Below are 27692 nucleotides of genomic sequence, written 5' to 3'. Positions count from 1 at the left end.
AGTGAATTTTGCATGGCTATTGTTTTTAGTTTTTGTTGTTTTCTTTGGTATTGTTTGCTTAACTTGTGGTATCTTGAACAGTCCTTTGTATTTTCTGTTCTTGAATGAGTTGCATTTTGAAACTATATGCTTAAGTAAAACTCACATTTGAAAGGGTATCGAGGGCTGGGTGATGGTCCCCAAAAGGATGTGTCCGCATCCTAACCTCTGGGACCTGTGAGGGTGACCTTTGGAAAAATGGTCTTCGCAGTTGCCATTAAGTTAAGGGTCTTATGGGATCATCCTGGATCATCCAGGTAGGCCCTAAATCCAATGACAAATGTCCTTCTAAGAGAGCAAAGGGGAGAAGGAGGGGCATATGAAGATGGAGGCAGAGATTGGAGCTTTACAGTCACAAGCTAAGGAACGCCTGGAGCCCCCAGAAGCTGGAAGAGGCAGGAAGCGTTCATCCCCAGAGCCTGTGGAGGGAGCACGGCTCTGCCCACTCCTTGACTTCAGACTTCCGGCTTCCAGAACTGGGAGAGAATAAATGTCTTTTGTTGTAAACCACCAAATTTGGTGATTTGTCTTGGACAGCCCTAGGACACTAATACAAAGAGGGTGCTGGTTTAATGGTTTTATAAAGTGACAACTTCCTGAGTAGCAGAGGGATTCATTTTTTTCATTCTCTGAATTGCCTGATGCCCCCTCTGAGGTTGGGACAGCATCTCTTGGGTGATGGGTTACTCCTCAGTTCTGTTCACTGCTGCCTGCTCTCTCCCTGCCTCGGTCCCTGCGGTCCCCCTGAGCTGCTTGGTTCTGCCAAGCTCTTTGCCCAAAAGCTCCCAGTTTCCCTCTTAATTTCCTGGATGATCTCTTTCAACGGGACTGTGAGCTTTGATCCAGTCCATTAATAGGGTACTTACCTCTTTAGGTGGCCAGGGAGGGGTCCCAAATTCAGAATGTACGATCTTTCTGGATGTATGAAGCCACAATAGTGCAAGAACAAAGCTGGCCATAGAAAGGCGGTAGGAAGCGATGACTAGAGTCTGCCCAAAGGGACAGCTTCTGCTTGGCTCCAGGCACTGAGGGACTAGTGTTTCCAGATCTGATTATTTTAAGAAGCTGAGTTTTAAACAAGGCAACTAATTCACAGTACGATACAACACAAAACCTCAAAACAACAAGTGAAATTTTTGTGTATGTGTGCACCAAACAGAAACATATCTTTAGGCCCCACTGGCCCATGAATTTCTTTTTTGAGGGATGCATTATTTTACATTATTTTATAATGTAAAGGTGGAGGTAGGATTGCTCCATACATTTATTGCATCTTTGGGGCACTTGGAGGATCCCCATCTCCTAAAGCTAGGGAACGGAAGGGTCATCGAAGGGTTTAGGTTGTCAGGGCTTTGCTGGGTATGCCTTGCAGAATTTAACAACACGGAGACTGTTTGACATGTTAAATATTTTATTCACATTGTTTACAAACTATATCCACTTGGAAAACACACGAATCCAAAAATAGATTATTTTACAGTAATTCACATTTTTTTTAAAAGCAAGTTACTTTTGAAGTTGAACTCGAAGCGCGGAGGTCCTCAGCCAGTACTGTGTGTGGTTCAGTGCCTTGCCAATGGAGCTTCCTGCTCTGGTGAGAGAGAAGTCTCGGGCAGCCCGCCTAGTTGTGGGTCACTAATGGCTTACACGCCAGGGACCCATGAGAAATGTTAGTGCAGACTTTAACCCGTGAACGTTTAGTGCTGTAAATTCACGGTCGCTATTTTTATCAAGGAAATAATGATGTGTTCTGGAGCTTGCACACACATCAGGTAGGAAGACAAAACAAGAGACGCATCATTTAATCGGCCATCACAGCGTTTTCAGGACATGTCCAGTTCCATGAAGGATTAACGTCTTGGCCACGGACAGAGTCAACGAATTACGATTTTATTGCATTGACATCTGGAGTCAGAAACAGCTGTGATTTGGAAATTGATGCAAGTGCCCTTGCCTATCTGATGCCCCCACCAGTGGGAGAAGAGGGGGAATAAGCTCAGCAAGAATTAAGAATGTGTCTAATTCTAAGCGTGTTACTCTGGAAGGGCGGCTGTGGGAGTTTTGCTGAGTGGCCACGAAGAGGTTCTGGTTAAGAAACTTACTATTCACCTATGCTAAATTCAATGATGGAGTAGCTTGATGGCCTAGCTCTTTCACTAATTAAGAAGCTTTCCTATAGAGTTTGACTTGAGCGATTTAAAATCTACAGAATGTTTGTCTTACATTTCACCTCCCTCCTATTACATTAACTCCAAAACTTATCACTTTTTTTCTTTGTGAATTGCCGCAGTTAAATGAGCGGAAACTTTTGAGCTTTTGGGAGAGATAGGAGCCCTGTTGAGTCTGAAGGCAGAACTGGGTCATTTTTCTCTGAGCTGCACCGGCTATTGCGGTTCCGCACCTCGCGGATAGGGAAGTCATGTGTGTTCAAGGAACCATGAAAGATCACCCCCTCCTTCCCTCAGGTTAAAAGAAAAGAATTTCTTAAGGGTTGCTGCCGCCACCCTGAAGTAGACAACAACAACTCTGAACCCAAATGTAAGATGAGATGTGCAGAAATTTTATCAGGACATTTGCAGGTTAAAAAAAAAAAATGAAAACCAAGACTTTCAAATGTCTATTGCAATCCGCTTGTTTGAAAAGGCAGAAATCCATAACGGGAGCCAGACGACGGAGCAGATCATAGCTTGTCTTCCTGCCACCCGTGTGCGTTTTTTCCAAATTTGTACACTAACCTTCGGTCGACCCGTTCCAAAATTCCTGTTTTATAGTAGTATCTGTGAAAGACAGCAGAAGAGAAACGGGGGGAGGGTTTGTACCCCAGGAGAACAACAGATCATCAACCGCTCTCCTCATTCTTCTCAGGTGACAAGGCTGGTCTTTGGTTACCCTGGTATTTTCACACCCTGTTATCAACTTACACTTAAACCTTTCCCAGACATCCTGAAGACTGAACCTCACCACGTTCAGGTCAAAACATGCTCTGTGTGTGTGTGTGCGTGCGCGTGTGTGTGTGCATGTGCCGTGCCCGGATTCACAGTGATCCCCGGGGAACACTGCCAAGGACGAAAAGGACAGCGTGTCCACTTACAAACCATAATCCCGCCTGTAACTAAGAACCGGAGTGTCTCATGACCTTTCAATTATCAAGAAAAAAAGCTGCAAATACAATTTAATGTGCTGCGGGCGGCCATTTTATATGACCAAGCCTGCAGGCTCGCGGCCTTTCAGGCCAGTAACTCACCTCAGAGCTCGGCTCAACTTTTCGTACGTCATTCTGTCGTTTTTCTTCCTTTGTCCCCACATCTTTGCCAGGGCTTCTGATTTAACCACCCGAAAGATGCCTTGTTCCCTATCTTCCCATTCCAGAATGCCACAGTTCTCTTCGGGAGAGAGAAGCAGGTCACGCACAAACTCCCATAGATGGGAACTTTGGAGGCCTTTGAAGGAAGCAAAGTTACTTAGTGTTTTTTGTTTGGTTTTGGTTTTAAGAGAAGAGTACAACTGTTCATGTGCCTGTGAGAAGTGCTGCTTTGTGGGGTTATGTTCCTTCGTTATGACGGAATGCTATCCTCGGAACCTCACTGAGCTGTGCAGGGTCTGTCCCGCAGTAGAGCAATTACGAATCACACCCAGGGACACCACGCGGACACCGGCTAGCCACACTGTGGTTCCCAGACTTCCATGCACTGAGGAACCATGGACTAATTCTTATGGGCTTAATGAAATGACCATCAACAAATGTTTTCATTCTTCTTTGTGATGGGCACTGTGGTTGTGTTAAGATCCCACACCCACAACTGTCTGGGTGGACCAATATTACAATGACATTTTCCATGAATAGCTGGTATGTCTCTTGTTCCACTATATTGTGGTTAAGACTGGTTCTGGAGTCCAGCTGCCTGGGATTGGGTCGTGAATTCACCTCTTCCTAGCTCTGTAATCAACATCTCTCTAGTTGTCTGTAAAATGAGACAGGAAGAGTTCCTACTTCATAGTAGAGGCTAGAGGATTATGATTTAATACACATCGAGTGGTGAGAAGCAAGCCCAGCAGGCTGATTCTACACTGGGTGGATCCTTAGTTCAGGGAAAGGCTGACGGAATTGCCGATTCATTGTGTTTTCTCTACTGTTGTCCCCGAGCACCTCGGTGAGAAGGACCCCCAGTCCACCAGCAAAAATAAACCTTTATTTGTCATGGTTAGAACATTACTTCCTCATTTTAATTCTTATAGTACCATTTCCAAGTGAAAAGGAAATAAATATGAATTGGATAACATTTACACAAATCACGGTCAGTTTCTTTACTGCCTTCTTTGGGAAATAACTGGCCCCTCATGAACATTCAGTTCCAAAGCTTATGAAAAAGTGGAGGACTTGTCTCATGAATGCTTGAAAGAAGTGAGAAATGAAGTGAGAAATGAAAAGTGGTGTCTCTACACTTACTTGTTCGACTGTGACTGTGACTGTCTTGACTTTTGACACCACTTGTTTTCAAGCAACTCGAATCAGCATCTGAAATAGAATGATTTCCAGCAGTAGGAAGGGATCTAGAAGCCACATTTGGACCTCAAATCACACCCAAATGAGCAGATATTAATTGAACCCCTGTGTGGTAGAAGACACCGTGCTAGGCACTTTGGGAGATTAGTAGGTGGGAGGTACAAAGGTACCTAAGACAGCGTTCGTCTTTCATGAGAGTTTGTATTCCACACTTGGGACTGGCTCTACGCCAAGTTCTGGGCTCCATGCTGGGGATACAAGAGCCAATGAGACAGACTTGATCCCTGATCTTATGGGGTTTAAGGACTAATGGCCAGGTTAAAACATAAATGAAACAAACAAGTCGGCCATGGTTTTACATGTTACGAGGAAAACAACATTGGATAAAAAAAGTATCTACTTTAGATAGGGCAGCTTGGGAGGACCTCGTGAAAAGGGAACATTTACTCTGAGAGATAAAGATGTGAAGAAGCCAGGTGAGGAGGAGGGAGAGAATGCTTCAGCATGTGCAAGGCCAAGCTTGGGGAGAAGACCGATGAGGCAGAGGTGCAGAGTACCCGGGAGAGGTTGGTGGGGGATGGCGCTGGGGAAGCGGGCTGCTGGCCGGTCATGGAAGGCCATCTTTGCAGATCCTTGGATTTTATTCTAAGAGTGAAGTAAAGACTTTGGAGTTTGACAAGATTTACATTTTAAGAACATCTCTCTGGCTAGTGCCTGGAGAACAGACTGGAAGGAACATAAGCAAAAGCAAAGAGACCAGTGCCTAGCTCTGGGCCTGGCACATAGTAGGTGTTCAATAGATGTTTGTCGAATGAATGAATGAATGGAAGGAGAAAGAAAGAAATGGATAATGGATGAGGAAAGCAAAGCAATTCAGGATGTCAGATTTAGACACACTGTGTTGTCTGTCACATAACCTTGTTACCTTAACCTCTATGCTTTCGTTTCTACCGTCGTAAAAAGGCTGTGGTACTAGGACTTGTCTTATAGGGTCATAGAAGAAATTACCTAAGATAGTATCTGTAAAGACTCTAGCACAGGGCCTGGCTCATAGTAAGCACTCAGTAAATGCTAGATGTCGTTGTTATTATTATTGTTATTATTCTGACTCTAATTGTGACTAGTAATATAATATATTCAGTTAAAGAACTTATGGGACACAGTATCCTGTCCTAGCTCATCATCCTCCTGTGCCGTGAGGAAGGCAGGCTGACAAATAGATGCCCATTTGTAGGCAGAGACACGGACCCCTGAGAAAAGGGTAGTCAGGTCAAACTCACTGCTGCTTAGGAAAGACAGCAAGTGCCTGCCCTGGGCTCCAACCTTGGGCCTCAGACTCAGGAATGGCCTGTGGGCTTCGGTGGGCTCAGTGCTTCTAGGAGCTTTGCCTGGATTGGGCTGGGTGGTGGAAGCTGGGGTTTGCACCCCCACCCCCACCCCATGCTGCAAATGGATGAGAAGGGATTCCACCAGAGCCGGGGAGCTCTGTGGGGGCATTGTTTGTGGGGAACCTGGGCAATGTAGGGGCACAGGGCACCTGCTTAAGGCCATGTGGTTCACAGACCTGACTTCCTGCACTAAAGCCCTGAATATAAAATCCTTCATCAACCAAATATTCTGAATCCTCAGCTGATTGCTCGGGACTTATGGAGAGAAAAAGTAAATCATTAGAAACCATCCGCCTGTCTGGCCCTCAGCTCGCACCTCTCCAGGGAGTGACCATGTGCCTGTCTTCTGTTTGCAGATGAATGAGCTGAAGTTAGGGGGCAAGGGGCCTGCCCAGGACCCACGTCCTGGTCCAGAGCCTTTGCGTGGGGCTCAGTAACTGACAGCAATCATCACCACCTTAAAAAAAAAATCAAAGCTCCAAAGTTCCCTTTCCTAAACCTTCTCTATCTGCAAAAGCAGAACAGTGAGGCTTAATTTTCAGAATGACCAAGCGAGGTCCTCCCTCACCCTGTAATTACAAACTGGATCTGCTTAGGGAGCGCACATTCTTTGCAGACACTGCAACCCCCAGGCCTCTGATGGTTAGTAACGATGACTATTACTGCTAGCGGATACCAGTTTTTGGAGCGTCTGTGCTGCTGGCACATGCCAGGCACTTCATAGGCATTGTTTCTGGAACTCACACGCCGTTTTATAGATAGGGAAACTGAGTCTGGGATAGGCTAAGAGATCATAGACCCAAGCCCAGGGCTCCGTCCCCTACATTTTTCCTGCTCTCTTCTCCTAGTGTGGCATTGTTTCAGACCATCAACCTTTCAGTGTGGTCCTTAAAAAATGATCAAGCCCCTGTGCTCAACAGCAGCCTCCACAGAGCGTTGGGCAGCTTGAACTTGGCTACTTACAGTCTTTGATGGCGGCCTTGGTCTCTTCAGTATCATTAAAGAGGGAGTAACCTGGGAGAAAGAAAAAGAAATGCACAACTCATGTCATGCAATCCTGGTTTCCCCTGGCCAGGCCCAGAGAGAGATGCTAGGGAGGAGGGAGTGATTGTCCCCTCTGTGGGGTGGTTTTATTTTAGAAGGGATCTTGGAGACCACCTGGCCTATATGGGACCACCATGAAGCCACCACTGAGAGGTGACAATCTCCTGGGTTTTTTTTTTTTTAAAGATTTTATTTATTTAATTTTAGAGAGAAGGGAAGGAGAAAGAGAGGGAGAGAAACATCAATGTGTTGCCTTTCACATGCTCCCAGCTGGAGACCTGGCCTGCAACCCAGGCATGTTCCCTGACTGGGAATTGAATTGGTGACTCTTTGGTTTGCAGGCTGGTGCTCAGTCCACTGATGTACACCAGCCAGGGCAACAGTCTCCTTGTTTTTAAAGGCCACCGGGAGAGAGCCCCAGGGCCAGGTGTCCCAGCAGCCTCTAAGATTTTCTGAGTGGGCACTGGGGAGAGAGTCCTGGCTTGGGACCAGGAGGCCTGGCCTCCGAGCTGGGCTGGGCCATTGACCCCAGTGAGCCCTCACCCAGTCAGTCACTCAGTCTCTGGGCTTGAGCTCCTTGTTGGCAAAGTGTGACAAAACCACCAGTGAGCTCTCCTATGCCTCTAAGAGTCTGTGCTCTGTGACTTGGCCTCTGATTCCTTGGGGATACCAATGCCTACTGGGTTCTGGTCAAAGGAGAGCATGGACCTAGGAGGCCACAGGAGTGCAGAGCCTGACAGAATCTGGGAGACTGCTGGGCTGGGGTTGCTTCTCTGAAAAATGGGTGGGTGGGCTGGAGGTGAACTAGGAGTTTCAGATCATGTTTTCAGGGAACTGCACAGGCCAAAGGATACCTATGTTTTCACTGGGTGCCCAACGTGTGGACCAGTTTCCATTTACTAAGGAGACCAGAACAGGGAGGGCACATTGTGACTTTATTCCCAGTGCCCTTCTCTGACTGGTTCTGGTGGGCCACACCGGCGCCTCAGTTCACTCTGCCCAAAGCTCTGCTGAGAACGGGTTGGGGGCCGGCGGGAAACTGCTCCTCTCCTCCTCCACTGCAGAAGCCCCCATCTGCCCTCCCTGCCTGCTGACTGCACCTTCCAGTGACCAGTGTCCCCTGTTCCTGGGCCCTGAAACTGAAATGCGCACTGAGCCAGACAGAACATCGGGCCCTGGAGCCCCCTTTAGCTCCTCTCCCTGTCGAAACATCTCCTGGTCTTCCAGAGCCCTAATCTGTGGGGTAATACAAGGCCTAAACTAGGTAGCAACCAGTTTCCCCCTTCTCTTATTGTCCAAAACAGACACACTTTTGAGAATGAAAGATAGCGCTAATGATATGCATTATTATTATTATATAATAATAAGGCTAACAGGTGAAAACAATGTACCCTGGGCAGACTGGGACACTACACTTCGGTCACAACGCGTACATTTTAATACACATTACGCATTCCCATTGGAGGCACGTTAGCAGAGGCATCTGAGAAGGCAGCAGAGGGCTTTACTGCTCAGCACGGCACAGCCCTGGTCTGACGTGCCTGGAACCCCACCATTCCAGGCGGCTTTGTGACTCCAGACGCCATCAGAGTAAGAAGAGGCAACTTATGGCCTGTTTATAAAAAACGTTTTTTAGCTTATTCGTTCTGCTTGGACACAGAAGAAATGAGACCAGGGACATTTTTTTGTTTGTTTGTTGTTGTTGTTGTTGTTTTTGGTAACAAGTGCCAGGGAAGGGAGATGCCTGAGCTGGGAGACCCCAGCATAGGGACTGCTGGGGCCTGGAGATGAACTGCCAGGCTGGCAGTGCCCACTGCATTCTCTTCCAGGGCGGAATACCATCTCCGTGGCCCTGGGACCCTTGTGCAAGGCTGTCCTTCGGGAAGGTTCTAAATGGAGCCCTGCACTTCTTCCTGGGCTGCTGTGATTTGCTCAGACTTGCTCTGCTCCCAGCTTCTGGCAGGTCACTGTCGCTGTCAAGCAGAGAGCGGACAACAGTGGACGGCAGGTCTGTTTGTCCCCTCTGTGCTCCTCATGGGCTGTGGCTCTCAGGGCAGAAGCTTAGCAGTACCCAACGGCCACCATCCTCAGCCCTCCTGCCCTCAGCCGGTCGTGATGGGTGCCAATCAGGGGAGGGCAAAGAATCCTAGACCTAGGTGTTCTCCGTGGTTTTCTATTCAAACAGGAATCCCTGCCACAGATTGCCCACCAGGCAGGGGGCTGCTAGACCGCTCAATTGTCTCCAGAGACAGGGAGTTTCCTCCCTTTGGTATCTGCCGAAGCAGCCTTTTCAAAAGAGGGTGCTAAATTTTTTAAAGTTCTTTCCTAAAATTGAGCTGAGATGTGTTTCCTTTATTTGTAAACATGTCTGCCTCTTGGTTACATTCATGATGATAAGAATAGCTGTCATTCACTGCTTGTGCGTCCCTGTCACTGTGCCAGGTAATATTTCACTGATTCCTGCCAAGAAGCCTGGGAGGCGCATATCATCCCATTGTACAGATGAGGCAGTGGAGGTTCAGGGAGGTCCCATGGCTCCGAGATGCTGCAATCAGGGTTGGGACACCGGTCTTTCTGATCTCAGAGCCCTTGTTTTGTACTGACTTCCTGTGACTCAGCCCTGTTTGCTGCGTGATCTCAGAGAAGCCACACAACTGCTTGGGACCTCCGTTCCTTTATCTGACGCACAGGGATACAGACTTATATGGTCTCGAAAAACCTTTCGAGGTTTGATAAGCCTGTCCAACGTTCTACCCCTGCAGAGTGGGTTGAGGCGTGACATCATGTGACTAGAGCCAACTCCTGACTGCCTGGCCCGTGGCCGTCAGGAGTGTGGTGAAGTAACTGGCAGTCTGACTCTTCTGGCAATGGGAAAGGAAAGGGTCTGGCTAATTTCCTTTTCTTTCTGCTTAATGAAAGGTCAGACAGAAACTTCTTGGGACTCACCCTTTATAGCTGCCAATCTTTATGAACATAGTGCATTATTCTGTTGTATCAGCCTGGTTCCTGGGTAATCCCAAAATGCTTTTTGTTTTAGTTTTTCTTTTCTTTTTTAAAAAATGTACTCCACTTACTTTCCTTTAATCTACAGTCTCAAATTCTAGCGAGAGGTTTGGATTAACGGGGGATTTTGGTTAACAGAAACTTCCAGTGAGTGACATTTTGCTGTGGGAATCCCACGGCAGGGAAGGACCCGACAAGGTCATTTGGCCCCGATCCGGGGCCCGGCCCCTGGAGGCCCGGCCCCCTGGACACCGACCTTGTGAGCGGATGTTCTGGAGGATGAAGTACAGGTACTCCCCGCAGACGCCGGCTGCCTCGATGAACTCCTCCTGAGTCATGCTGCACAGCTGCAGGCCGCTGATGTTGAAGTGGCAGAAGGAGATGCAGCTGGTGTCCAGCTTGTACTGGTCGCAGCAGAACTGGAGCCATTCCCAGACATGCCGCTTAGTCCAGTACTCGGGGTGGACAGACGTCCAGTAGGAGTCGCACGCTGCACGAGAGGAGAGAGAAGTGAGGGGCGGCGTCCCCTGGGAGAGCCTTTGGAAGGCCTTCTGAAGGCAGCTCTGGTTATGTTAACAACCTCATCCCTTGTCCAGGCAGCTGAAAGGGGCTCCAGCCCTGGGGTGTTCTGCTGGGGCCCAGGTCCCCTTCTGTTCTGCAGTAAAGATCAGAAGGGACTGGATCCTACAGGTGGACTTTAGGGCAGGAGAGGGAATGACAGGGGTGAGAAACCCAGTCATGGCTTGGGAGTGACCTGGTGCCTAGAAAGAGAGGAGTTAGTGGAGGAGGAAAGAACAAGGCCCTTCCATGGTTCAGTTTCAGACAACATGGTGGAAAGAGCACAGGTTTTGGAGCCTGACAAGCCTGGGTTCAAATCCTGCTCCTGCTGCTCGCCACTTGGGCCAGGTCCATTGGGCCAGGCTTAGAAATGTAAGCCTCAGTGTCCTCATCTGTAAAATGGGGATAATATGCCCAACATACAGGGCTGTTATGCAGTTTGGAGTTAATGTTTTCAGGCTATGTGGTACGTGGGAATTTATCAATCAGTTCAATGGTTATGAAATGCCTACTGTGTGCCAGGCACCACCTGAAGCTGACTTGATTCCCTCTGCTCTTAGGGACAGTTGTCAGCCCTAGCCATTGGGTTGTGCACTATCTCCGGCCGTCTTGTACCAAGGGCTGCAGGCTGCGGAGATGTTGCCCACAGTCCAACAGACCTTGGGAGCAGGGGCGTGGCAGGGTTGGTTGTATTGTCTTTTTTGTGGTTTGGGTGCTGTTTTAAAGAGTTTCTATCCTAGGACCACTGCCCCTTCCCTTCCCTCTGGAGGAACCCTGTTCGCACCCAGAGAGAGGTGGGTGCCATCCTCTCAGGGAGGCTGGAAAGTGGCCATGCCCAGCCTAGGGCCCAGAATGGGTGCTTAACAGCCCTTCCCTAGTGCCAGGAGAAGCAGAAGGGGTGGCACACGCAGGATATGGAAGAGGCGAGGGACCACGTCAGGCTCTTTGACATAAACAGTTCTTGCAGCTGCCATGGTGCTGATTCATGTTCACCCATTCAATAAATGAGCTTCCGTTCCTCGCTGGTAGAGTGGGGATGATGATAGCACCTATATCATAGAGTTGTTCTGTGGATTGAATGAGTTAACATATATACAAGTACTTAGAACAGAACCGGGAAGACTTTATGCTGTTATTGAGATTATCACTGAATACCTATTACATGCAAAGCAAGGAACTGTGTGTGGATTCATGGTAAATAAGAGGTTTGGTCTCCGTCCCCTGGGAGGTTGCAGATGAGGATGCTGAGTCATGGAGGACTTGCCCAAGATCCCACAGCTAGTGTGTGGAGGACCTGGGATTTGAACCTCAGTCTGAACTTGAAAGTCATTACTCTTCCCATTCCATCACACTGGTCCTCAGAGGCTCAGCACAGAGAAGAGATGCAGCATGGAGAGAGAGGCAGAGCTGGTGAGAAGGAACCAGAAGGCCTGAGGAGAAAGGCAGAGAGCTGACTGGCTCAGGCTGTGTGCAGACAGGAAGGCTTACTCATGAGTTAGTCTCCGTAGCAGAGGGCAATGAGGCTATTCCGATTCCCCCATGAAATGCTGCATTTGCTGCCACTGTCCCCAGTGGAGTGTGGAGCTCCTGGTCCTAGCCCGGAGATGGGCTCCGTGCCCCGTCAGGTGCACCGCTCCCTAAGCACCCCTTGTCAGTTCCTCCAATCCTCCCAGAAGGTACGACTGGGCTATTTCAAAAGTGGGAAACTGAAGCTCCCCCTAAAACTCAGAGCCCTTCCAGAAATTTATTTTCTTCCCCTAGAGGAGATTGCGGGAGAGTCACACTTAATAGATTTGTTTTAATTTACTTTAAATTTTTAATCCAAATTCTATGTGCATGTGGATCAAAGGGTGGATATTGTGCCAGGATGTTGAGGCCAATGTCATTGCCTCTGCCTCATGGGTGAGGAGAGCAAGGGCCACATGGGCAGATGCCTCTCCTGGCTCACTGGCCGCTGGCTGGGGTTGGCCCACCAGCCCGTGTGGGGCACCTGGTGACCAGAAGCGTTTCCTGGGAAAATAATGCGGCCATTCCTGAGCCTGGTGTGTACTTTTATCTGCTGATTTCTGATTGAGTAAACACAGAAGGGGACCTTCTTTCCCTGGTATACTGATGAGAGGTGTTTATGAGCCTGGAGATTCTTCCACCCTGGGTCCCGCGCTAAGACCTGGCACAGATGGCGATCGGTGCCCTGCCGTTGGAGGACACAGCTTATTTCTTGTCACAGAAAGGTTTCTCCAAGTCTCCATCCCCTCCTCTCTCCACTGCTACCCCCTCATTATTTTCTTTGGCACTTGAAGAGGGCCATGTTGTTTCTGGAAGCCAAGAGGGCCTGAAGTGTTCAGAGAAATGCCTGGGTAGGGGTGGGCGCTGACTCTCAGGAGGTGCTGCTGGCACAGGCTCCCTTCTCCTCTGCTCTCTCCTTTGAATCTTGCCCACAGAGCAGGCTTTGTGTGTGGCTCTGGCCCCTGGAGTGAAGCCAGGGACAGAGCCCAGCGCAGCGGGCTCTCCTTGCCAGGGAAGTCCTTCCGACAACCTGCAGACCTGAGAGGAAATGCCTGTTATCAGTGACATGAGCACTTCAGGGTTGTGACATGTCTCTGGGGTCCTATCCTTGCAATAATGAGGGCCGCAGAGGTGAGGCTGACAGAATCAAGGAAGGCCTGCTTCATCCCCTGCTGCTCCCTCGGGATGGCCTCCTGGCCCAGCGTCTTCCTTTGGCTTAGCGGGAGGTCCCCATCTGCCTCCTTGTAACTCATTCCTACTCATCCTCAAGACCACAGCTCACGCCCACTCTCAGAGGCTTCCCCTCCCGGAGGTGCCCTTCTCATTAGGATTCACACCCACCTAACTCCCTCTCCAGACCTGGAGCTCTGTGACACAGGGCCCCCTCTGCTTTGCTCACTCAGGGTCAGAAGTGCTCGGAGCCCAGCCTAGCCCGCCATGAACACTCAGTGAGGGTAACTGGCCGGCCAAACAGCCGATAATTATTATCTCCACATTACAGGTGAGGGCACTGAGGTTCTGGGAGGTTATGTGGCTGGAATAAAGCCACAGAGCTAATCAGTAACCAACTCCTCCCTCTTTGCATGTGGCAATTTTGCTTTATGTCACTCTTCTTGGTTGAGGAGGACCAAGATGGATACACATCTTACAGACTGACTCAAAACGATTTGGATGAAGGCAGGTTTGATGAATCAGAAAAGGGTGGAGAGACTGACGATGACAATATTGGCAACCCTGGTGAAGGACCCGAAGAAGGCCCCTTTGCTGCCTGGAAGGCATGAGCTCGGGGCCAAAAAAAAAAAAGAGAGAAGGAAATGGTGATACACTCACAGAATATATTATCTTTAATAAGTTGTATCATCTGGAAATACAAAGTGTTTTCCTTAATGCATCTACCATTCTTGAAGTAATCTACGCTTTTTGGAGAAGCTGGGGGGCAAGGCCCTCCTGCGTACTCTACTGGTTGGAGACCGATGGCCTTCACTGCCCGGTCACTAATGAGCAGCAGGCTTGTCAGCTCCTTTGAAGTCAGAAGTGGGTCAGGACACTTGTTTAAGGACCAGCTGCACTGGGAGGAAGAACCAAGGAGCTAAGTTCATGCCAAGCGGTCAGTTGCTGCCCAAGTCCACTTGGCCATTGCCATGTGGGAAGGTGGGCCCTGTGTTGCCCACCTGTGTCCAGAGTGTTAGGTAAAATCTCGTGATTTTTAAGTGCTGGCAAGTAACTTATGTTTACAAAGCACTCTGAAGGCCAATTAAAAGCCTCTCATAGGCTGGTCCTCCTGGAAGTCACTTTGTGATGGAGAGCTTCACATGCTTTTATACAGTTGTCTCCTTTGAGATGATTGTTTAGAGTGGGCATGCTGAGAGTTTAAAATTTTTTAGTTGAATAGTGTTTTCTTCAAACTAAAACTTATTTGGAAACTGCAGTGCTGCTTTGCTGGGAGTTGAGGTGAAGGGACTAGAGGGCTTCCCCTCACAGCTCCACAGAAAGCTTGAAACTCCCTGCTGTGGAACGCAAGGCCGGGGCTCCCACTCTTTGGATGCCCCCTAAAAGTTGAGAAGGTACGTGGTCTCACACTTGGGGGCCCTGCCTTCTTGGAACTCATCTGGAAAATAGGAATAATAGGACCTCCTTCACTGTGCTGTTGGTAGGATTCAGTGAGTCAAAACGTGGAAAGCACTTAGAACAGGGTCAGGCATGTAGTAAATGCTCATTAAATACCACCCACTTATGCTCGTTAACATTGGGGTTACCCAAACCACTACGTTAATTGCATTTCCTCAAATACTCCTAAACATGTTCTCTCTCTCCCTCCCTCTGTGTGTGTGTGTGTGTGTGTGTGTGTGTAGGCCAGCACCTTTGTTCCCTTCCAGAGTTTTGGGTTTAATTTTCTTTATGAAAAATAAGGATATTATATTATTAGCCATGCTAATTTGTCCTTGTATTGCTAGCATGAGTAAGGTAGCCAAAGCTGTTGGAAATGTGGGGACACAGGTGAGTCTGTGTGACTTTGTAAAATGCTTCATTTTACACTGACTGTGGGGTGGAAGGGCAAGGGCCAAGTGCCCAGAGTGGACGGTGCATGATGGGAGTGAGGAAGCCACATGTGCAGCTTCAGTGGAGATGCCAGAGATGGGGTTCATTAATCCCCCACCTCCATGTTTTGTTATGGACGCCTGATCTCTTCTCAGCCTTACGCAGAGTGCTTAAAAGAATTCTGGCAAGTGCCCTCACCACCTCTTCCAACTGGATGGCTGCCCTGAAGCCCTTCTTATTCAGAAATTTTGGAGCCAACACTGTTTGTTTTTCTAGAGCCTCACTTGCAGCAAGAATTTTGGGAAAGATTTTGACTTTTTAAAAATTACAACAAAATAGATACGCAGCAGAATGCAAAATCTGTGGATTGTAAAAGTAGTGTGAGCTTAGAGATTTGACCTTTGTCCCTAGGTACTCTGCAGGAGAACTTGACCTTTCTCCCCTGCTGATCGGGGAGCATAGATGGGAACGTTTGTGAAGCTACAGGAACCTGCCACTCTTGCTCCCACCCTCCACTCTAGGCTTCTGTCAACTGACCCGAGAGAAAGGGACCTTCCGATGGGAGTTGTAGGACTGTGTGGAGTAACTGAGCTTGGGCTGTGGAGACGGACCTTCCTGATTTGCAGTCTTGGCTCTTCGACTTATTGGCTGTGCAATCTTAACAAAGTTTCCCAACATCTCTGGACCTCGGCTTCCTTCATCTCTAGAAGAGGAATAATGATAGTGCCTACTTCTTAGGAAGTTTGCGGTGAAAAAGGGAAAGAAATGATGAACTTAAGAACTTAGCTCAGTTATTTGAATGGTAGTACGCTTTTGCCACATCGCCTGTTATTAGTGCTGTTTTGGGGACTACATTTGTTCCCAGGGAAATGAGGCCTTCCCTACCGGGGCCTCAGGCTAGCTGAGGGACAACCAGCCAAAGCGAGCCCTGGGATCAGGTAAAGGGAGACAGAGAGTCTGGATCAGAGGAGGCCCGAGGTAGACAGCGGGACCATAATTAGCATGATTTATTAGCATAGGGAGTTGGGAAGTTTTTTGCCCTGGGCAACCGGTGAGTGACCGGGGACAGCGCGGGCACCATCAATTGCGGCTTTGTCACTGAAAGGAAGGACTTTATGAGGGGAAACCTGAAATCATAAATTGCTTCCAGGTTTCCTCCCAGAGCTGGTCTAGCCCCATCCAACAGCCCTCCTTGGCTTTCCTTCCAAGCCTGTGGAACGATTTAGACAAGGAGATGGAAATAAAGAAAGCAGGCCTGGGCAGTATCAGAAGCTGGATGGAGAAATGGCTGGGTGTCAGCGAAGAGCTGTGGCCCGGGGATGTGTGGAGTTAGGAAGCAGCCGAGAGCACCAACCCTGAGCGGCCCTGGGTCCACAGCTGCCCAGAAGGCTCGGACTTGGGCAGGATAGGCCTGCGGTGGCAAACATGAGCTCTCTCCTTGGGGGTGACCTGGGGTGTGACTACTGCCCCAGGGCTCGCCTCAGCCTTTCCAGTGATTTCATGCTTATTCACCTGCTTTTGATTTAGAAACCCTAACTCTTTGTTTTGCATGTGCCCTCCAACTTCTATACTCAGCCTGTCGATCTCTCTTAGGAAAACCCACATAGGACCCAAATGCCTCTCTCCCTGATCACCTGGGTGTTAATACCCAAGATTGTGGGCTATGCACCTTTTTTCCAAAGTTCTTTCTTCAAATAAAATGTCCCATGTGTAAGAAGAGCTCACATTTCTGAGTGCTTCGTATGTGCCAGTGACTGCTACACTCGGAGTCTTCTCATGCTATCCTCAACACAATGGCCATGCCACCCATTTTACAGAGTAAATGCAGAAAGTGAGGCACAGAAGGGTGAAGCCCCCCACTATGCAGTACTGTCTTCAGAATTAAAGTCCAGGAGCCTTGCTTGAGGGTGCAGATGGAGAGGATGGAGCTCAAGGCTGGCCTTCTCGATGGTCACTCCAGGTTTCCAAGGGACCTCCCAGGAGCCCTCAAAGCCGCCCAACCTAGGAACCTTTGCTGCAAAGTATAAAGGAGATTCCAAAACAAAGGGGGTGTGGCCACCTCGGCAAGAAGGATGTGTGTATGTGTGTGTAGGCTGAGAACAGAGCTCTGGAAAGTAGGGGTGAGGCCAGGATGCTTCACGACTTGCTAGATGTTTGGCTACTGGAACTTGATTGGAGAAATGGTCTTTAATAAATATCATATGCTTGTAAAATAGATGCAGCCTCCCTTTGATACATTTCCCCAGTATTTGTAATTATTTTAAGAGCCGGAGGGAGGGCCAGGGTGAGTTAATGAAATTCTAGAGTATTTTGCAATCTGACTGTCCAGTCTGCGGCCTGTGGTGCAGCCACACCAGAAGTCCTGCTTCAAAGAGCAGGTCACCTTTGTGGTCAGCACCGATTCAGCTGTCCCTGCTAGAGCCGCCGTGACAGGCTGTGAAACCAGCCGGGCTTCCTAACTAGGCTGAGTGTTTGTTCCTCCCTGTCCTCTCGTAGACATCATTTGCTAGTGGGCCCTTCATTTCTTTGTATCTGTAATCCTTACCTTGGGATATGCCCATTGATTTTAGAGAGAGAGGAAGGGAGAGAGAAGAGAGATGGGGAGAGAGAGAGAAACATCGACATGAGAGAAACATTGATGTGTTGCCTCCTGTACGCGCCCTGACTGGGGGTCGAACCTGCAATATTTTAGTGTATAGGACGATGCTTCAACCACCTGAGCCACCTGGCCAGGGTGACACTTCATTTCTTTCTCCCTTTCTCTCCCTTTGGTATATAAGTGTCAAAAATTCTGAACTGGAAAGGTTGAGACCTGTGTTGCTTTTGTCCAGTATGAACGATGAAGAGACGAGAGAGAAAGCTGTTTTCCCATTAGCTGGGAGTCATCAGCTGTTTCTGGCTATGGTGAGCACCTACCAAGTGCCCGGTGCTTTGCTCCCGACTTGAGAGGTGGACTGTCGGTCCTCCTAGCTGTAGGAGGCAGGTCCTACTCCAATGGGGGAAGGTCATCTCAGCAGTGTTACGTAAAACCTGCCCAAGGTCATGGGACTGGTAAGTGGCAGAGCTAGCCCTTGAACCCAGACTCTAACCAGAAGCTTCTGCTGGGACAACCCTGAATTCAAGATGGAATTTTCCGTGAGGCAGGACTGACATCCCAGAGCCTGCTGACCACTGAGCCCAGAAAGTCTGTGGAGCAATGTCCAGAGGTGGACCTGGCTGTCTCCTGACACAGCCCTCTCAGCGGGGGTTTCTGCAGACACTCAGACCAACGTGCCTTCTCTCTGGGTGAGAAAAAGACAGAGGGCACCTCCAGGCCTTCCTCCCACAGGTGGGGCTCTGAGGACAGCCAGAGCTTAGGAGGCTCACTCAGTGCCAGGGGCCCACTGGTACCACCAAGCTTCCACCTGTAGGAGGACAGAGACACTCAACTGAAATCCAGAGGCCCAGAGGGCAGGTCAACATTATTTCCCTCGGCCTCATGCCTTGGTGGGATGTCTATTCCCTCAGGGAGGGTGGGAGATGGATAAAGAAGGCTACATCTGTAGTATTGCCTGATGCAGGAATTAGAGAGGCTTCTGGAAGGGACCCTAGGAATGACCCGATTCAACCGCTCATCACATTGATGGAAATGAGGGGGCCTCAGACAGGAGAGAGCCATGCTTTTATGTGTAAGAAGACTGGATTTAAGCCACATTGGCAATCCTACTGGCGGTCACTTAGGTTAACTCTTCACTTTAAAAAAATTGTGGTAAAATATATGTAACATAAAATTTACTATTTTAGCACTTTTTAAGTGCACAGCTCAGTCAGGTACATTCACACTGTTGTGCAGCCATAGTCACTGCCCGTCTCCAAAACATTTTCACCTTCCCTGACTGAAGCGAGTCCTTCATTCTTAAACACCTGTGGACACCTGTTATGTGCCTGACTGTGCCCCAGGCACTTCACTGGGCATTCTTACCATCTCCATTTTACAGATGAGAAAACTGAGACATGAGAGATTAACGGTGTCAAAGCCAGACTTTGCATTTAGGATGCCTGTCTCCAAAGGGCAAGCTCTTGAAGACTAGAGAAGCTGCTGCTCCCGGGCCTGAGACACACACGGGGTGGGCAGTGGAGGCCGTCCCCTCACACCACGACTCCTATTGCCACCCTGCAGAATAGGTAGGAGGACGGGGCTTCCAGGACAGCAGGTCTGGGAGACGCATGGGTGGAGATGCAGGAGCTGGGCCACCATGATACAACTCACAGGGAGGAGATGGGGATGCTAAAGCCTTTATTTTTGAGGTGAGAAAATCAAACACATTTCTCATCATTTTTCTGGGGAACGAGGTACTTCCTAGGCCCAGAGGAGAATTGTAATATGTATCCGAATGAATACGGTTCAAATGCAATTACCTGGACCTGTCAGACGGGGGTGCAAACTGTCCTGTGTGCGTGTCTGTGCATGGGGGCGGGGCTGGGAGTGGGCGCGGGACTGAATTATGTAGGTAAGTGCCTCACGTCTGTCTGTGCAGCCCCGGCGTCTGGCCCGGGGTCAGGGGCTTCCTGTGGTGGTGGACACATCACAGCATCCTTGGACCCCTGGCCTCTCCTGGATTCCTCCCTCAGGGAGTGCTGCCTCCCCACCCTGTCTCCTGACCCCGAGTGTGGACCTGCCAGGCCAGAGCGCACAGGGTTAAGGCTCTGTGAGGAGTGACAGCTTGATTAGCTATTAATTGCATCACTGCCTTCCCCGTAGGGTGCGCACCTGCCTTGCTGCAGTCAGCCAAGTTTGCTGTGGTGTGCAGTCACCCAAGCACCTGGGGACAGAGGTCCTCTGAGGGTTTCTGGGGCAATACTCAGCCAGCCTCCCTTTGGCATGCACAAGGCCCTATGCCTGCTTCTCAGGTGGGGAAAACTGGGCCCAGAGAGGAGGAGGGGCAGGGAGGGCAGCCTGGCGGACGTCGGGGGGACTCATATTTGCTGAGCATTTGCTTGTGCCAGGCTATGCGTTTTACACACTCCGGCTCCCTTAGTCCTTACAGTCACTCTCATCATCCCTGCTTTAGGGAACAGGAGACAGGATCTCACAGAATAACAATGATATTAGTATCAATAACCCAGCTTCATGCCATTTATAAGTCATGTGGGACAGTTAACAGTCCAGGTGCTCAAGTCAACTTGCCTGAAACTTAACTAACCGGAGACCTTGGGTGAACACTGAACCTCCTGTGCCTCAGTTTCCTCATCTCTAAAGTGGGAATCGCAATTGCTCGTTTCTCATAGGGCCTCTCTGAGGATGAGATGGGTGCTTGGTGCAGGGCCTGGTGCCTCGCTAGTATTCAGCGAATGTCAGCTAAAACCGTGAAGACGGAGCAGTCAGCACCCTAGGCTCTGGGCTAAGGGTTTCTTTCTACCACTTTGTTTCAATATAATTACTCTAAGAGATTGGCCTTATCATCTGCATTTTACCTGAGAGCAACATGAGGCTCAGGGAGCTTAGCAGAGTCCCCCAAGGCCACAGAGTTGGGAAGGTTGGGGTGAGGTTTCCAGTGTTTTTGTCTCTAGAGAAGCTGCCCTTCCTCCCACCCAGGCTTCCCCTGGCCCTCTGCCTTGGACCGTGGTGACAGCTGGCATTTGCAGGCCCCTAGCATGGTTGTGTCACCTGCCCGAGGCCAGCACCACTTTCAGCCCCAGCTCGTCCCAGCTCAGAGGGGCTTCTCCAGGTGTACGTACCTGTCTGGTGTTCGAAGGCGGGATAATACTCTTCGTTGCTGAACAGATCAGTCCACGACATCAGGGGGTCGCAGAAGGACGTGTTGGGCAGGAAGGTGCTGTGTGTCACTGAGTCCAACATCACCCTGCAAAAGCAGGAGAGGCTGTGAGGAGGCCGGTGACTCCTGGAAGCCACGCTGCGGGACCCCCTGCAGGCCATCGTGGTTTTAACATGACAGCAAACACTTAAGAACAGACAGCCTCTTCAGAGTCAGGCCCCCTGCTAAGTGCTCTGTATGATGACGTTAATTAATCCTCATCACATTCCGTCACATTTGCACATCTATCCCCATTTCATAGATGAGGAAACTGAGGCAGAAGGGTTGAGACAATTGCCCGAGTAACATGGCCAGTAAGTGGCAAAACTGGGATTTGAGGATGGGGGTTCTTATTATGTAATAGTGCCTCTTTCGTTACTTTTCCTATTCACTCACACCTGACCTCTGAACCCTGGCTTATAAGGCCTAACAATGTGCTCCTGGAAACAGGGCAAGAGTTGCTATAAATGAGTGTACCCACAAACCCGGATCAACAATTCTGAAATCTGAGAGCTGTGAAAGCAAGTGTGTGTGTGTGTCTTTGGTGCAAACTTGTTTCTCAGCAAATCATAGCTCTGAATAGATATTATACAGTTTTACATTCTGTTTTATAAATGCTACATCTATATGAATATAAACAAGATACTATACACATACATATATAGATTATGTGTAAAACTATATGTTATACATAAACATAAATATATATGTTATATAGTTTTGTAACTATAGTTACAGTTTTATTAACTCTACTTTGCGTATTTATGTGATATACTGTAGGAATATCAATGCATTTAAGCAGTACTAGCAGAAACGCCTAGAGAGGGGTATCTGTATTTTGCTGTGTGTACACTGACTGTGTAACCTCCCGAATGCCTGAAGAATTGTGAATTCTACAGCACGCCCAGCCCAGGGTTTTGGATAAGAGCGTGAGGCCCTGTGATAATTGTAACACACGCTTAGTTAGGCACCTTGGAGTCCGTGCTGAGCGCTTCGGTACTTTATGTTCATTGTTCATGGTCATCTCGGAGCAAGCACTCTGAGACAGGCCCTGGTAGTGGTTCTGCCTTACAGGTGAGGGGTGGACACTTGGACATGCCAGGTAACGTGCCCCAAGCCCCCCAGCCGGCAGGCGGTGACTCTGGGTGACAGCTCAGGTCTGCGTATTTCAGGAGTCACGATCCTGGCGGCTGTGCCCTCATCCCTGCTTACGCTGGCAAGCAGGACACTGTGGGAGATGGGGAATGGTCGAGGCGAGGCCCCCACGCTTGTGCATTCTTGCCCATCAGTCTCATCTTTCGAGTTTCTTTTTGCTGCTTCCCATATTCCCACAATGCATACTTGGCGGATTAGAAAAATCATCCTCCCAACTTCTCTTCTCATTACCAAAGTAACGTTGAGGAATAAGGCAGTTCTACCCCCATTTGCTGAGGGGGCACCACAGCTCAAGATCACACGGCTGTCAGCGTCAGAGCGAAGGCTCAGTTCTGGGTCTTGGACTGTTAAGCACCTGGAATTTTAGGATGGTCAGGAGCTTATCAATCATCTAGTCCAGTGTTCCTCGACTTGAGTCATTTGCCCGCCTTTCCAGCACAATGAATTACGCCATACATTTAAAAAATATATCAAAATCTTCCTTTTGGTGTGAACATAAATACATTTTTAAAAGGAAAACTTTACATCACCACTATAAATGAAAAGTCAGTATTATTTTAAGCATACATAAAAATGAAGGCAAAAGCACTTAAATAAAAATTGTTCGTCCATGCACCACCTAAACCAGAGGGTTAGCAACCTACAACCTACAGGTCCAATCCAGCTCACCACCTGTGTTTGAATGGCCTGCAACTAAAAATGATTTTACATTTTTAAATGGTCAAGTTTTAAATGGTTATGTAGGTAGCTACATAATATTCTTGATTTTGTCTGTGGCCCGCATATCCTGAAATGTTGACTCTCTGGCTCTTTAAGTGAGAGTTTGTCTACCCTCGACCAGATTCACCTCAGGTGCGTTTCAGGAGTGGTGTGGGTACCACGTGTAGGAAAGCACTGAGTGAGTCCCATCTCTTCCTCCCTCACGCTGTCATTCTAGAGGTGAGAAAGGTGAGGCCCAGGGACTTTGTGTAACTCGCTTAAGGTCACAGAGCCACTTGGTGGCAATGTCATATTGTATGTAGCATCAAGTTTTCTCACTCTTGGCTCATCGGCTTCCCTTTCTAAAACCACTCACGGTCCTGTCACCCACCAATAGGTCATCATCACTGCCAAATGTCCGTGACAGCTGTGCTCCTGACCCAGGGGAACAACCGAGTTCACATTCTCCCACGTAGGCGCCCTGTGTGTGCCATTGACAGACAGGCCCCAGAACACCTGTGCCCCCCCCCCAACCCTCCTTCCAGATGCGCACAGAGGGTTAACCCTCCGGGAGGATTATCGTGTTCATGGATCTACCTTGGGAGCTTTATGAAACAGAGGTCAAGGCTGCCTGTGTTTGGACTGATTTTCCCACGGATTGACTGGTTTTATATCCAGAGCGGGAGGCAGGATGCAGAAGAATGGGGGTAGGAGGTTATGAGAAAGGGGAGATGCCCTGGAACCTAAAGCCCCTTCTACTTTCTGGAGTCCACGTCAGGAAAGTTCCCCCAAGTGAGAATTCAAGGTGAAAATGCCCTCCGTCCTCTGGGCCAGAGGCTCAGAAAAGCGAGGGAGAGGAGGGGCAGACCTCGCCCATGACCTTCATCTTGGGCTCAGAGAAAGGAGAGGGGGACTCCACAAGGAAGAAAGAAGGAAACGGCCCCCAGGTCTTCAACGTCAGTGAGAAATCCTCCCGAAACAGAACACCACAGTAGGAGTGAGCGCTCCGTCATCTACGCCTGACAAATAGTTCTTGAAAGTCGATCGGTAAATTAAATTTGGCCACGTAAAAATTAGGAATATCTTTGATAAGTAGGATATTTACCTCCTTTAAAGCTTCTTCCCCTTACATGGCCCACTCACTTGCTCTGTGATCTCTCTAGTTTTGTACACAATGGCACATGTATCTGATTCCCTTGGGTAACTCTTTCTATCGCCAATGACACGTATATCCATTTACTTTTCTTTTTGTTTTTTAATCACTTAATTTTCTTAAAGGGATCTCTCACTCAGGTGCATACTGTGCTGTTTTTCTTCTATAATCATTTCTTGGTTTTTGGGAAAATGTCTTTTATACAAGTGGAAGAAAGTTTCTTTCTTTCTTTTTTTTTTTTTTTTTTTTTTTTTTTGCTATTGCAGTAGGAGGGATATTATTAGCTCTGGGCTCCCCACAGAAGACCGTGGCCACTTAGCCAGCATGCTCTAGGTGTGAGAACTGAGGGATAATGGCTGCTTTGTATTCAGTAGCTCAGCTCCTTAGGCCCTCTAGGGTCCTTGCAATAACTGAACATTTTAGCTCTTGAGATCTCTTTAATGTAGGTGGAACAGAGCGGGTGGGTAAAAATAGCTGTTTGGGGCCCCATTTCTCAGCGAGGACATTGAGGCCCAGTGACAGGCCCAGGTCTGAAGTTAGCCCGTTCACTCCCAATGGGGGTGACATTGACCCAGAGGGAAAAAATCTGGTTCCTGGGGGCAGGGGGAAGGGGGTCAGAAATCCTAGGTGTTACTGTTTCACAAACCCCCAAAGGGCTACCACACGTTAACGATTTGCAGAAATTCTATGGTGTTAACAATTCATGGGGAGGCGTGGGGAGGTGATTGAGAAAAAATTACCTAAAAAGGCTTCTTAGTGGGGACAATAGGTAAAAAACGGTTGAGCAGCTTTGGGTCAGGTCGAGAGCCGGCAGCAGGACAAGCGGAGATACGTAGGGGAGGCCCTTGGGCTGCTGTCCTAGCCACACATTTTTGTTTTTTGCTGGCTTGTCATTTTGGAGAGAGCACTGGCCTGGGAGCCACGATTATCCTCTTGCATCCTGACAAGCCTCAAGTCCTCATCCACTAAATGAACACTGATGAGGTGGACTCCAGGCAGTGCCCTAGCTCCGTGATTTTCTTCTGGCACCCACCCGGCTGGGCTAGCACACCCCAACCTGTGCACGCATTCATGTATACATGGATGTTGGTTATATTTGGATATTTTGGTCAGGCAAGCTTATCAAACACTAACCAACAGAGGCTAAACTTTATCTCTGTAAAGGCCCACCCACTTTCCTCTTCTCCCTTTCCTCCTAGGCCCACTGCTTCTTTAGTGGATCCCGGAGAGTCTCTACCTGGTTACAGTCTGGCCCCTTGCTCCACAGACCCACATGTCATCGTAGACCCATCAACAGCCCCACAGCTGTTAGAATCAGTCCCCCCACATTCTAGCTGCCTCACGAGGAGGAAAGGTTCAAGCACAAGCCACACAAGGGGGAGGAATCAGGTGGGCTCCCTGCTATGCATGAGAAAGGCTGGCTGCAGGTACCTTTCGCAATGAGACAGTGATGGCATGGAGGCTGAGGTCCCCGATGACTCCAGGGGCTTCCTCCCCCTTCTGAGAGATGGCTCACTCACCAAGTGTGCCCAGGGCAGGTCCACACGGTCAGAGGCACAGGCCCGTGGGCTTCTCACCCCGCACGAGGCAGAGGCAGCAATTGCAGGTGTGGTGCCCATGGCCTGAGCGACCAGGCACCTGTGCTCAGCCTTCCAGAGAGAGAGAGAGGGGAAGGAGCAAACCACCCAGCCTTGGCCAGTTGGTCAGAGGAGGAAAATTCCTTCCTGACCCTGGCAGAGATCATCAACTTCACTCTGGGCATGTGACCAAAAATTCACCCAATTAAGCATCTACACATTGGCTGCTTAGGCACCAAACTATCACCGAGCAGAACCAGGCCACCAAGATATAAACCATGGGGAAGGGGGCCAAGAAGAACTTTCCCTGGTCTCACCGTCCGAGCAGTGCATTGGGAAGAAAAGTGGTTTTCCTCCTTCAAAGCTTCGGTGACAACAGAATGTCCCCTGGGTCCCAAGCCCTGCAGGCAAGGCAGGGTCAATTTCCTATTCTTTGGATGTCCCAGTGAAGGGACACATGAAGGAACACACGGAGGAAAACCCGGTGGACTATTTCGACACTTGTGTTAACGATTGTGGGCTGGGTGCTTGAGTGTTTGTTCTCCTGGGAGAAACCAGGGCAGCTGTGAGAGCTGCTTTGCTGACGTCTTGCCAAGCGATTCCTCATTTTCCTTGAGCTTGCTTAGGGAGTTTGCTAGTTCGTTTGTTTTTTGTCATTTTTCTGAAGGTGCCACCAAGACCCGTAGAAGGAATGCCACATAGTTTACTACGGGCTCCAGTGCAAAGCTCATCGGTTGTGGATTAAACCCATTGGGGGTTCAATCCCCACAGGTAGGAAACATGGGCCCGTTTCTTACCACTCAGCCTGCCAAACTCTTCGTTTCATACAAGGTGTGGTATATAAAAATCCACGAACCTTTCTGACCTTATGTCTAAAATGGGGATTTTTAATATGGAATCCTCAGACTTACCTGAGGATTTGGTAAAGTTAGGTAATATACACAGAGGATTGGGCACAAACCATATATTCATTTCCAGAGGGGGGAAAGTCAGTCATTATCAATGGATCTAAAAGGTTGCCACACAGGCGACTTGTGAGAAAAGAAGACAACCAAACCGTGGAAACTCCTGCTGAGAACACCTTGAATCACGAAAAACATTGTCACAGAAAACACGAGGACGCAAAATTAAGCTTTCACTCAGAGGGGCAAACAGCCCCTCTCCACGGGTCTTTAGACTCAAACACGAAGCTGCCTCTCCAAGTCACTTTAACTTTCTGGGCCTCAGTTTCCTCATCTGTATGAGGAGGGAGTTATACCTAATGGTCTCGGACATCATTGCAGATTGTAAAATTCTTATCATATTCTAAGGTGAGTCCCCAGCTTTCAGTTAAAGAAGGGAGCATGTGCCACCAGGGGCTGCCAGCAGAGGGCGAATGAACAAGAACGGCTCCCCCTACACACCACTCCCAGCCGCCAGCCCTCCACCCCACACACGCCAGCCAGCCCCTGCCCACTGCAGTCTTTGAAAAGGTCTGAGATTACAGTGGAAAAACCCTAACCATTGATTTTCTGGAAAGATTCTATACTAAGGTGGTGTGAGGGGGCAAAATGGTTTTTTTAAAAAGCTATAATGTACAGATGAATTCCTGAAAAAATGCCTCAAACTGTAATAAGGCAGCTTATGTTCTCTCTATCAAGGGGGATCTATAAGCAGGCCAAGGGGGAAAGGAGTTTAGCCAGGGAAGGTGGGCTGTCCTTGAGGCTGAATATTTTTTCGGTGTAAAATTCAGTTTTCCTTCCTAAAGATAGCTTTACGAAGAGTGGGGAATTGGGTGCCTGCCCATGTTCTCTCCCGGCTCCCCTTGGCGTAGTCAAGTGATCCCCAGGGAGAGGGGGCCATGGGGGCCGGGTGGCTACACAGCCCCAGGAAGCAGAAATGTCGCTCTCAGGCAAGCAGTTGTTAAATCCCAGTGGAGCGGCTCCCTGGAGGCACTGTGAGGACAGATGGAACTGGCAGGAGGGCTGGCAGCCTGGAGCTGGAGACCAGCGGCGAACAGACCCAGGCCCAGCCCAAGCCTCTAAGCCCTGACACCCCTTCCAAGTCATCCGAAAGAGCAAAAGAAAAGGTGCTTACGTGACGACAGCGCTGACTAGGTCCAAAGAGGAGGCTTTCAAGGCAAGAGAAGGCAGGCGCTCCCAGCACCAGCGCACAGTGGAAATAAGGCACCTGTAGCCTTGTGATATAAGTAACACCTACAGACAGGTCCGTTTGGTTTTTCAGGTTTACGCA

General features: G+C 49.1%; 1 protein-coding gene across 3 annotated transcripts; it reads right to left on the bottom strand.

Moving 5' to 3' along the window:
- Positions 1-1432: 1432 nt before the first annotated feature.
- Positions 1433-27692, bottom strand: ELF5 (E74 like ETS transcription factor 5). Of its 3 annotated transcripts, none has more exons than XM_024558687.3 (7): positions 27537-27692; positions 20800-20924; positions 10235-10468; positions 6895-6945; positions 4487-4555; positions 3284-3479; positions 1433-2816 (listed from the first exon to the last, which is right to left on the bottom strand). In XM_024558687.3, the coding sequence occupies exons 2-7, from the start codon at positions 20918-20920 to the stop codon at positions 2720-2722; spliced, it is 768 nt and encodes a 255-aa protein (XP_024414455.1). In that variant the 5' UTR covers positions 20921-20924; positions 27537-27692; the 3' UTR covers positions 1433-2719. The 3 variants fall into 3 exon arrangements, with proteins under 3 accessions (XP_024414455.1, XP_045049962.3, XP_045049963.1); XM_045194027.3 differs by lacking the exon at positions 27537-27692 and adding an exon at positions 25315-25906; XM_045194028.3 differs by lacking the exon at positions 27537-27692 and adding an exon at positions 25404-25549.

This window comes from Desmodus rotundus, chromosome 5 (genome assembly GCF_022682495.2).
Source record: "Desmodus rotundus isolate HL8 chromosome 5, HLdesRot8A.1, whole genome shotgun sequence".
NCBI classification, from domain to species: Eukaryota; Metazoa; Chordata; class Mammalia; order Chiroptera; family Phyllostomidae; genus Desmodus; species Desmodus rotundus.
Note: the sequence above shows the minus strand (reverse complement) of the source record. Positions and strands in the feature narration are given on the sequence as shown.

Excerpts from the sequence above, each read along its gene's own strand:
- ELF5 (XM_045194027.3), bottom strand. The coding sequence starts at position 25,502 with ATGGGCACCACACCTGCAATTGCTGCCTCTGCCTCGTGCGGGGTGAGA. Across the intron at positions 10,469-20,799 it reads CGCCTTCGAACACCAGACAG|CGTGCGACTCCTACTGGACG; the intron begins GTACGTACACCT and ends CCTCTCGTGCAG. Across the intron at positions 3,480-4,486 it reads TCACAGTCACAGTCGAACAA|GCCTCCAAAGTTCCCATCTA; the intron begins GTAAGTGTAGAG and ends CTTCCTTCAAAG.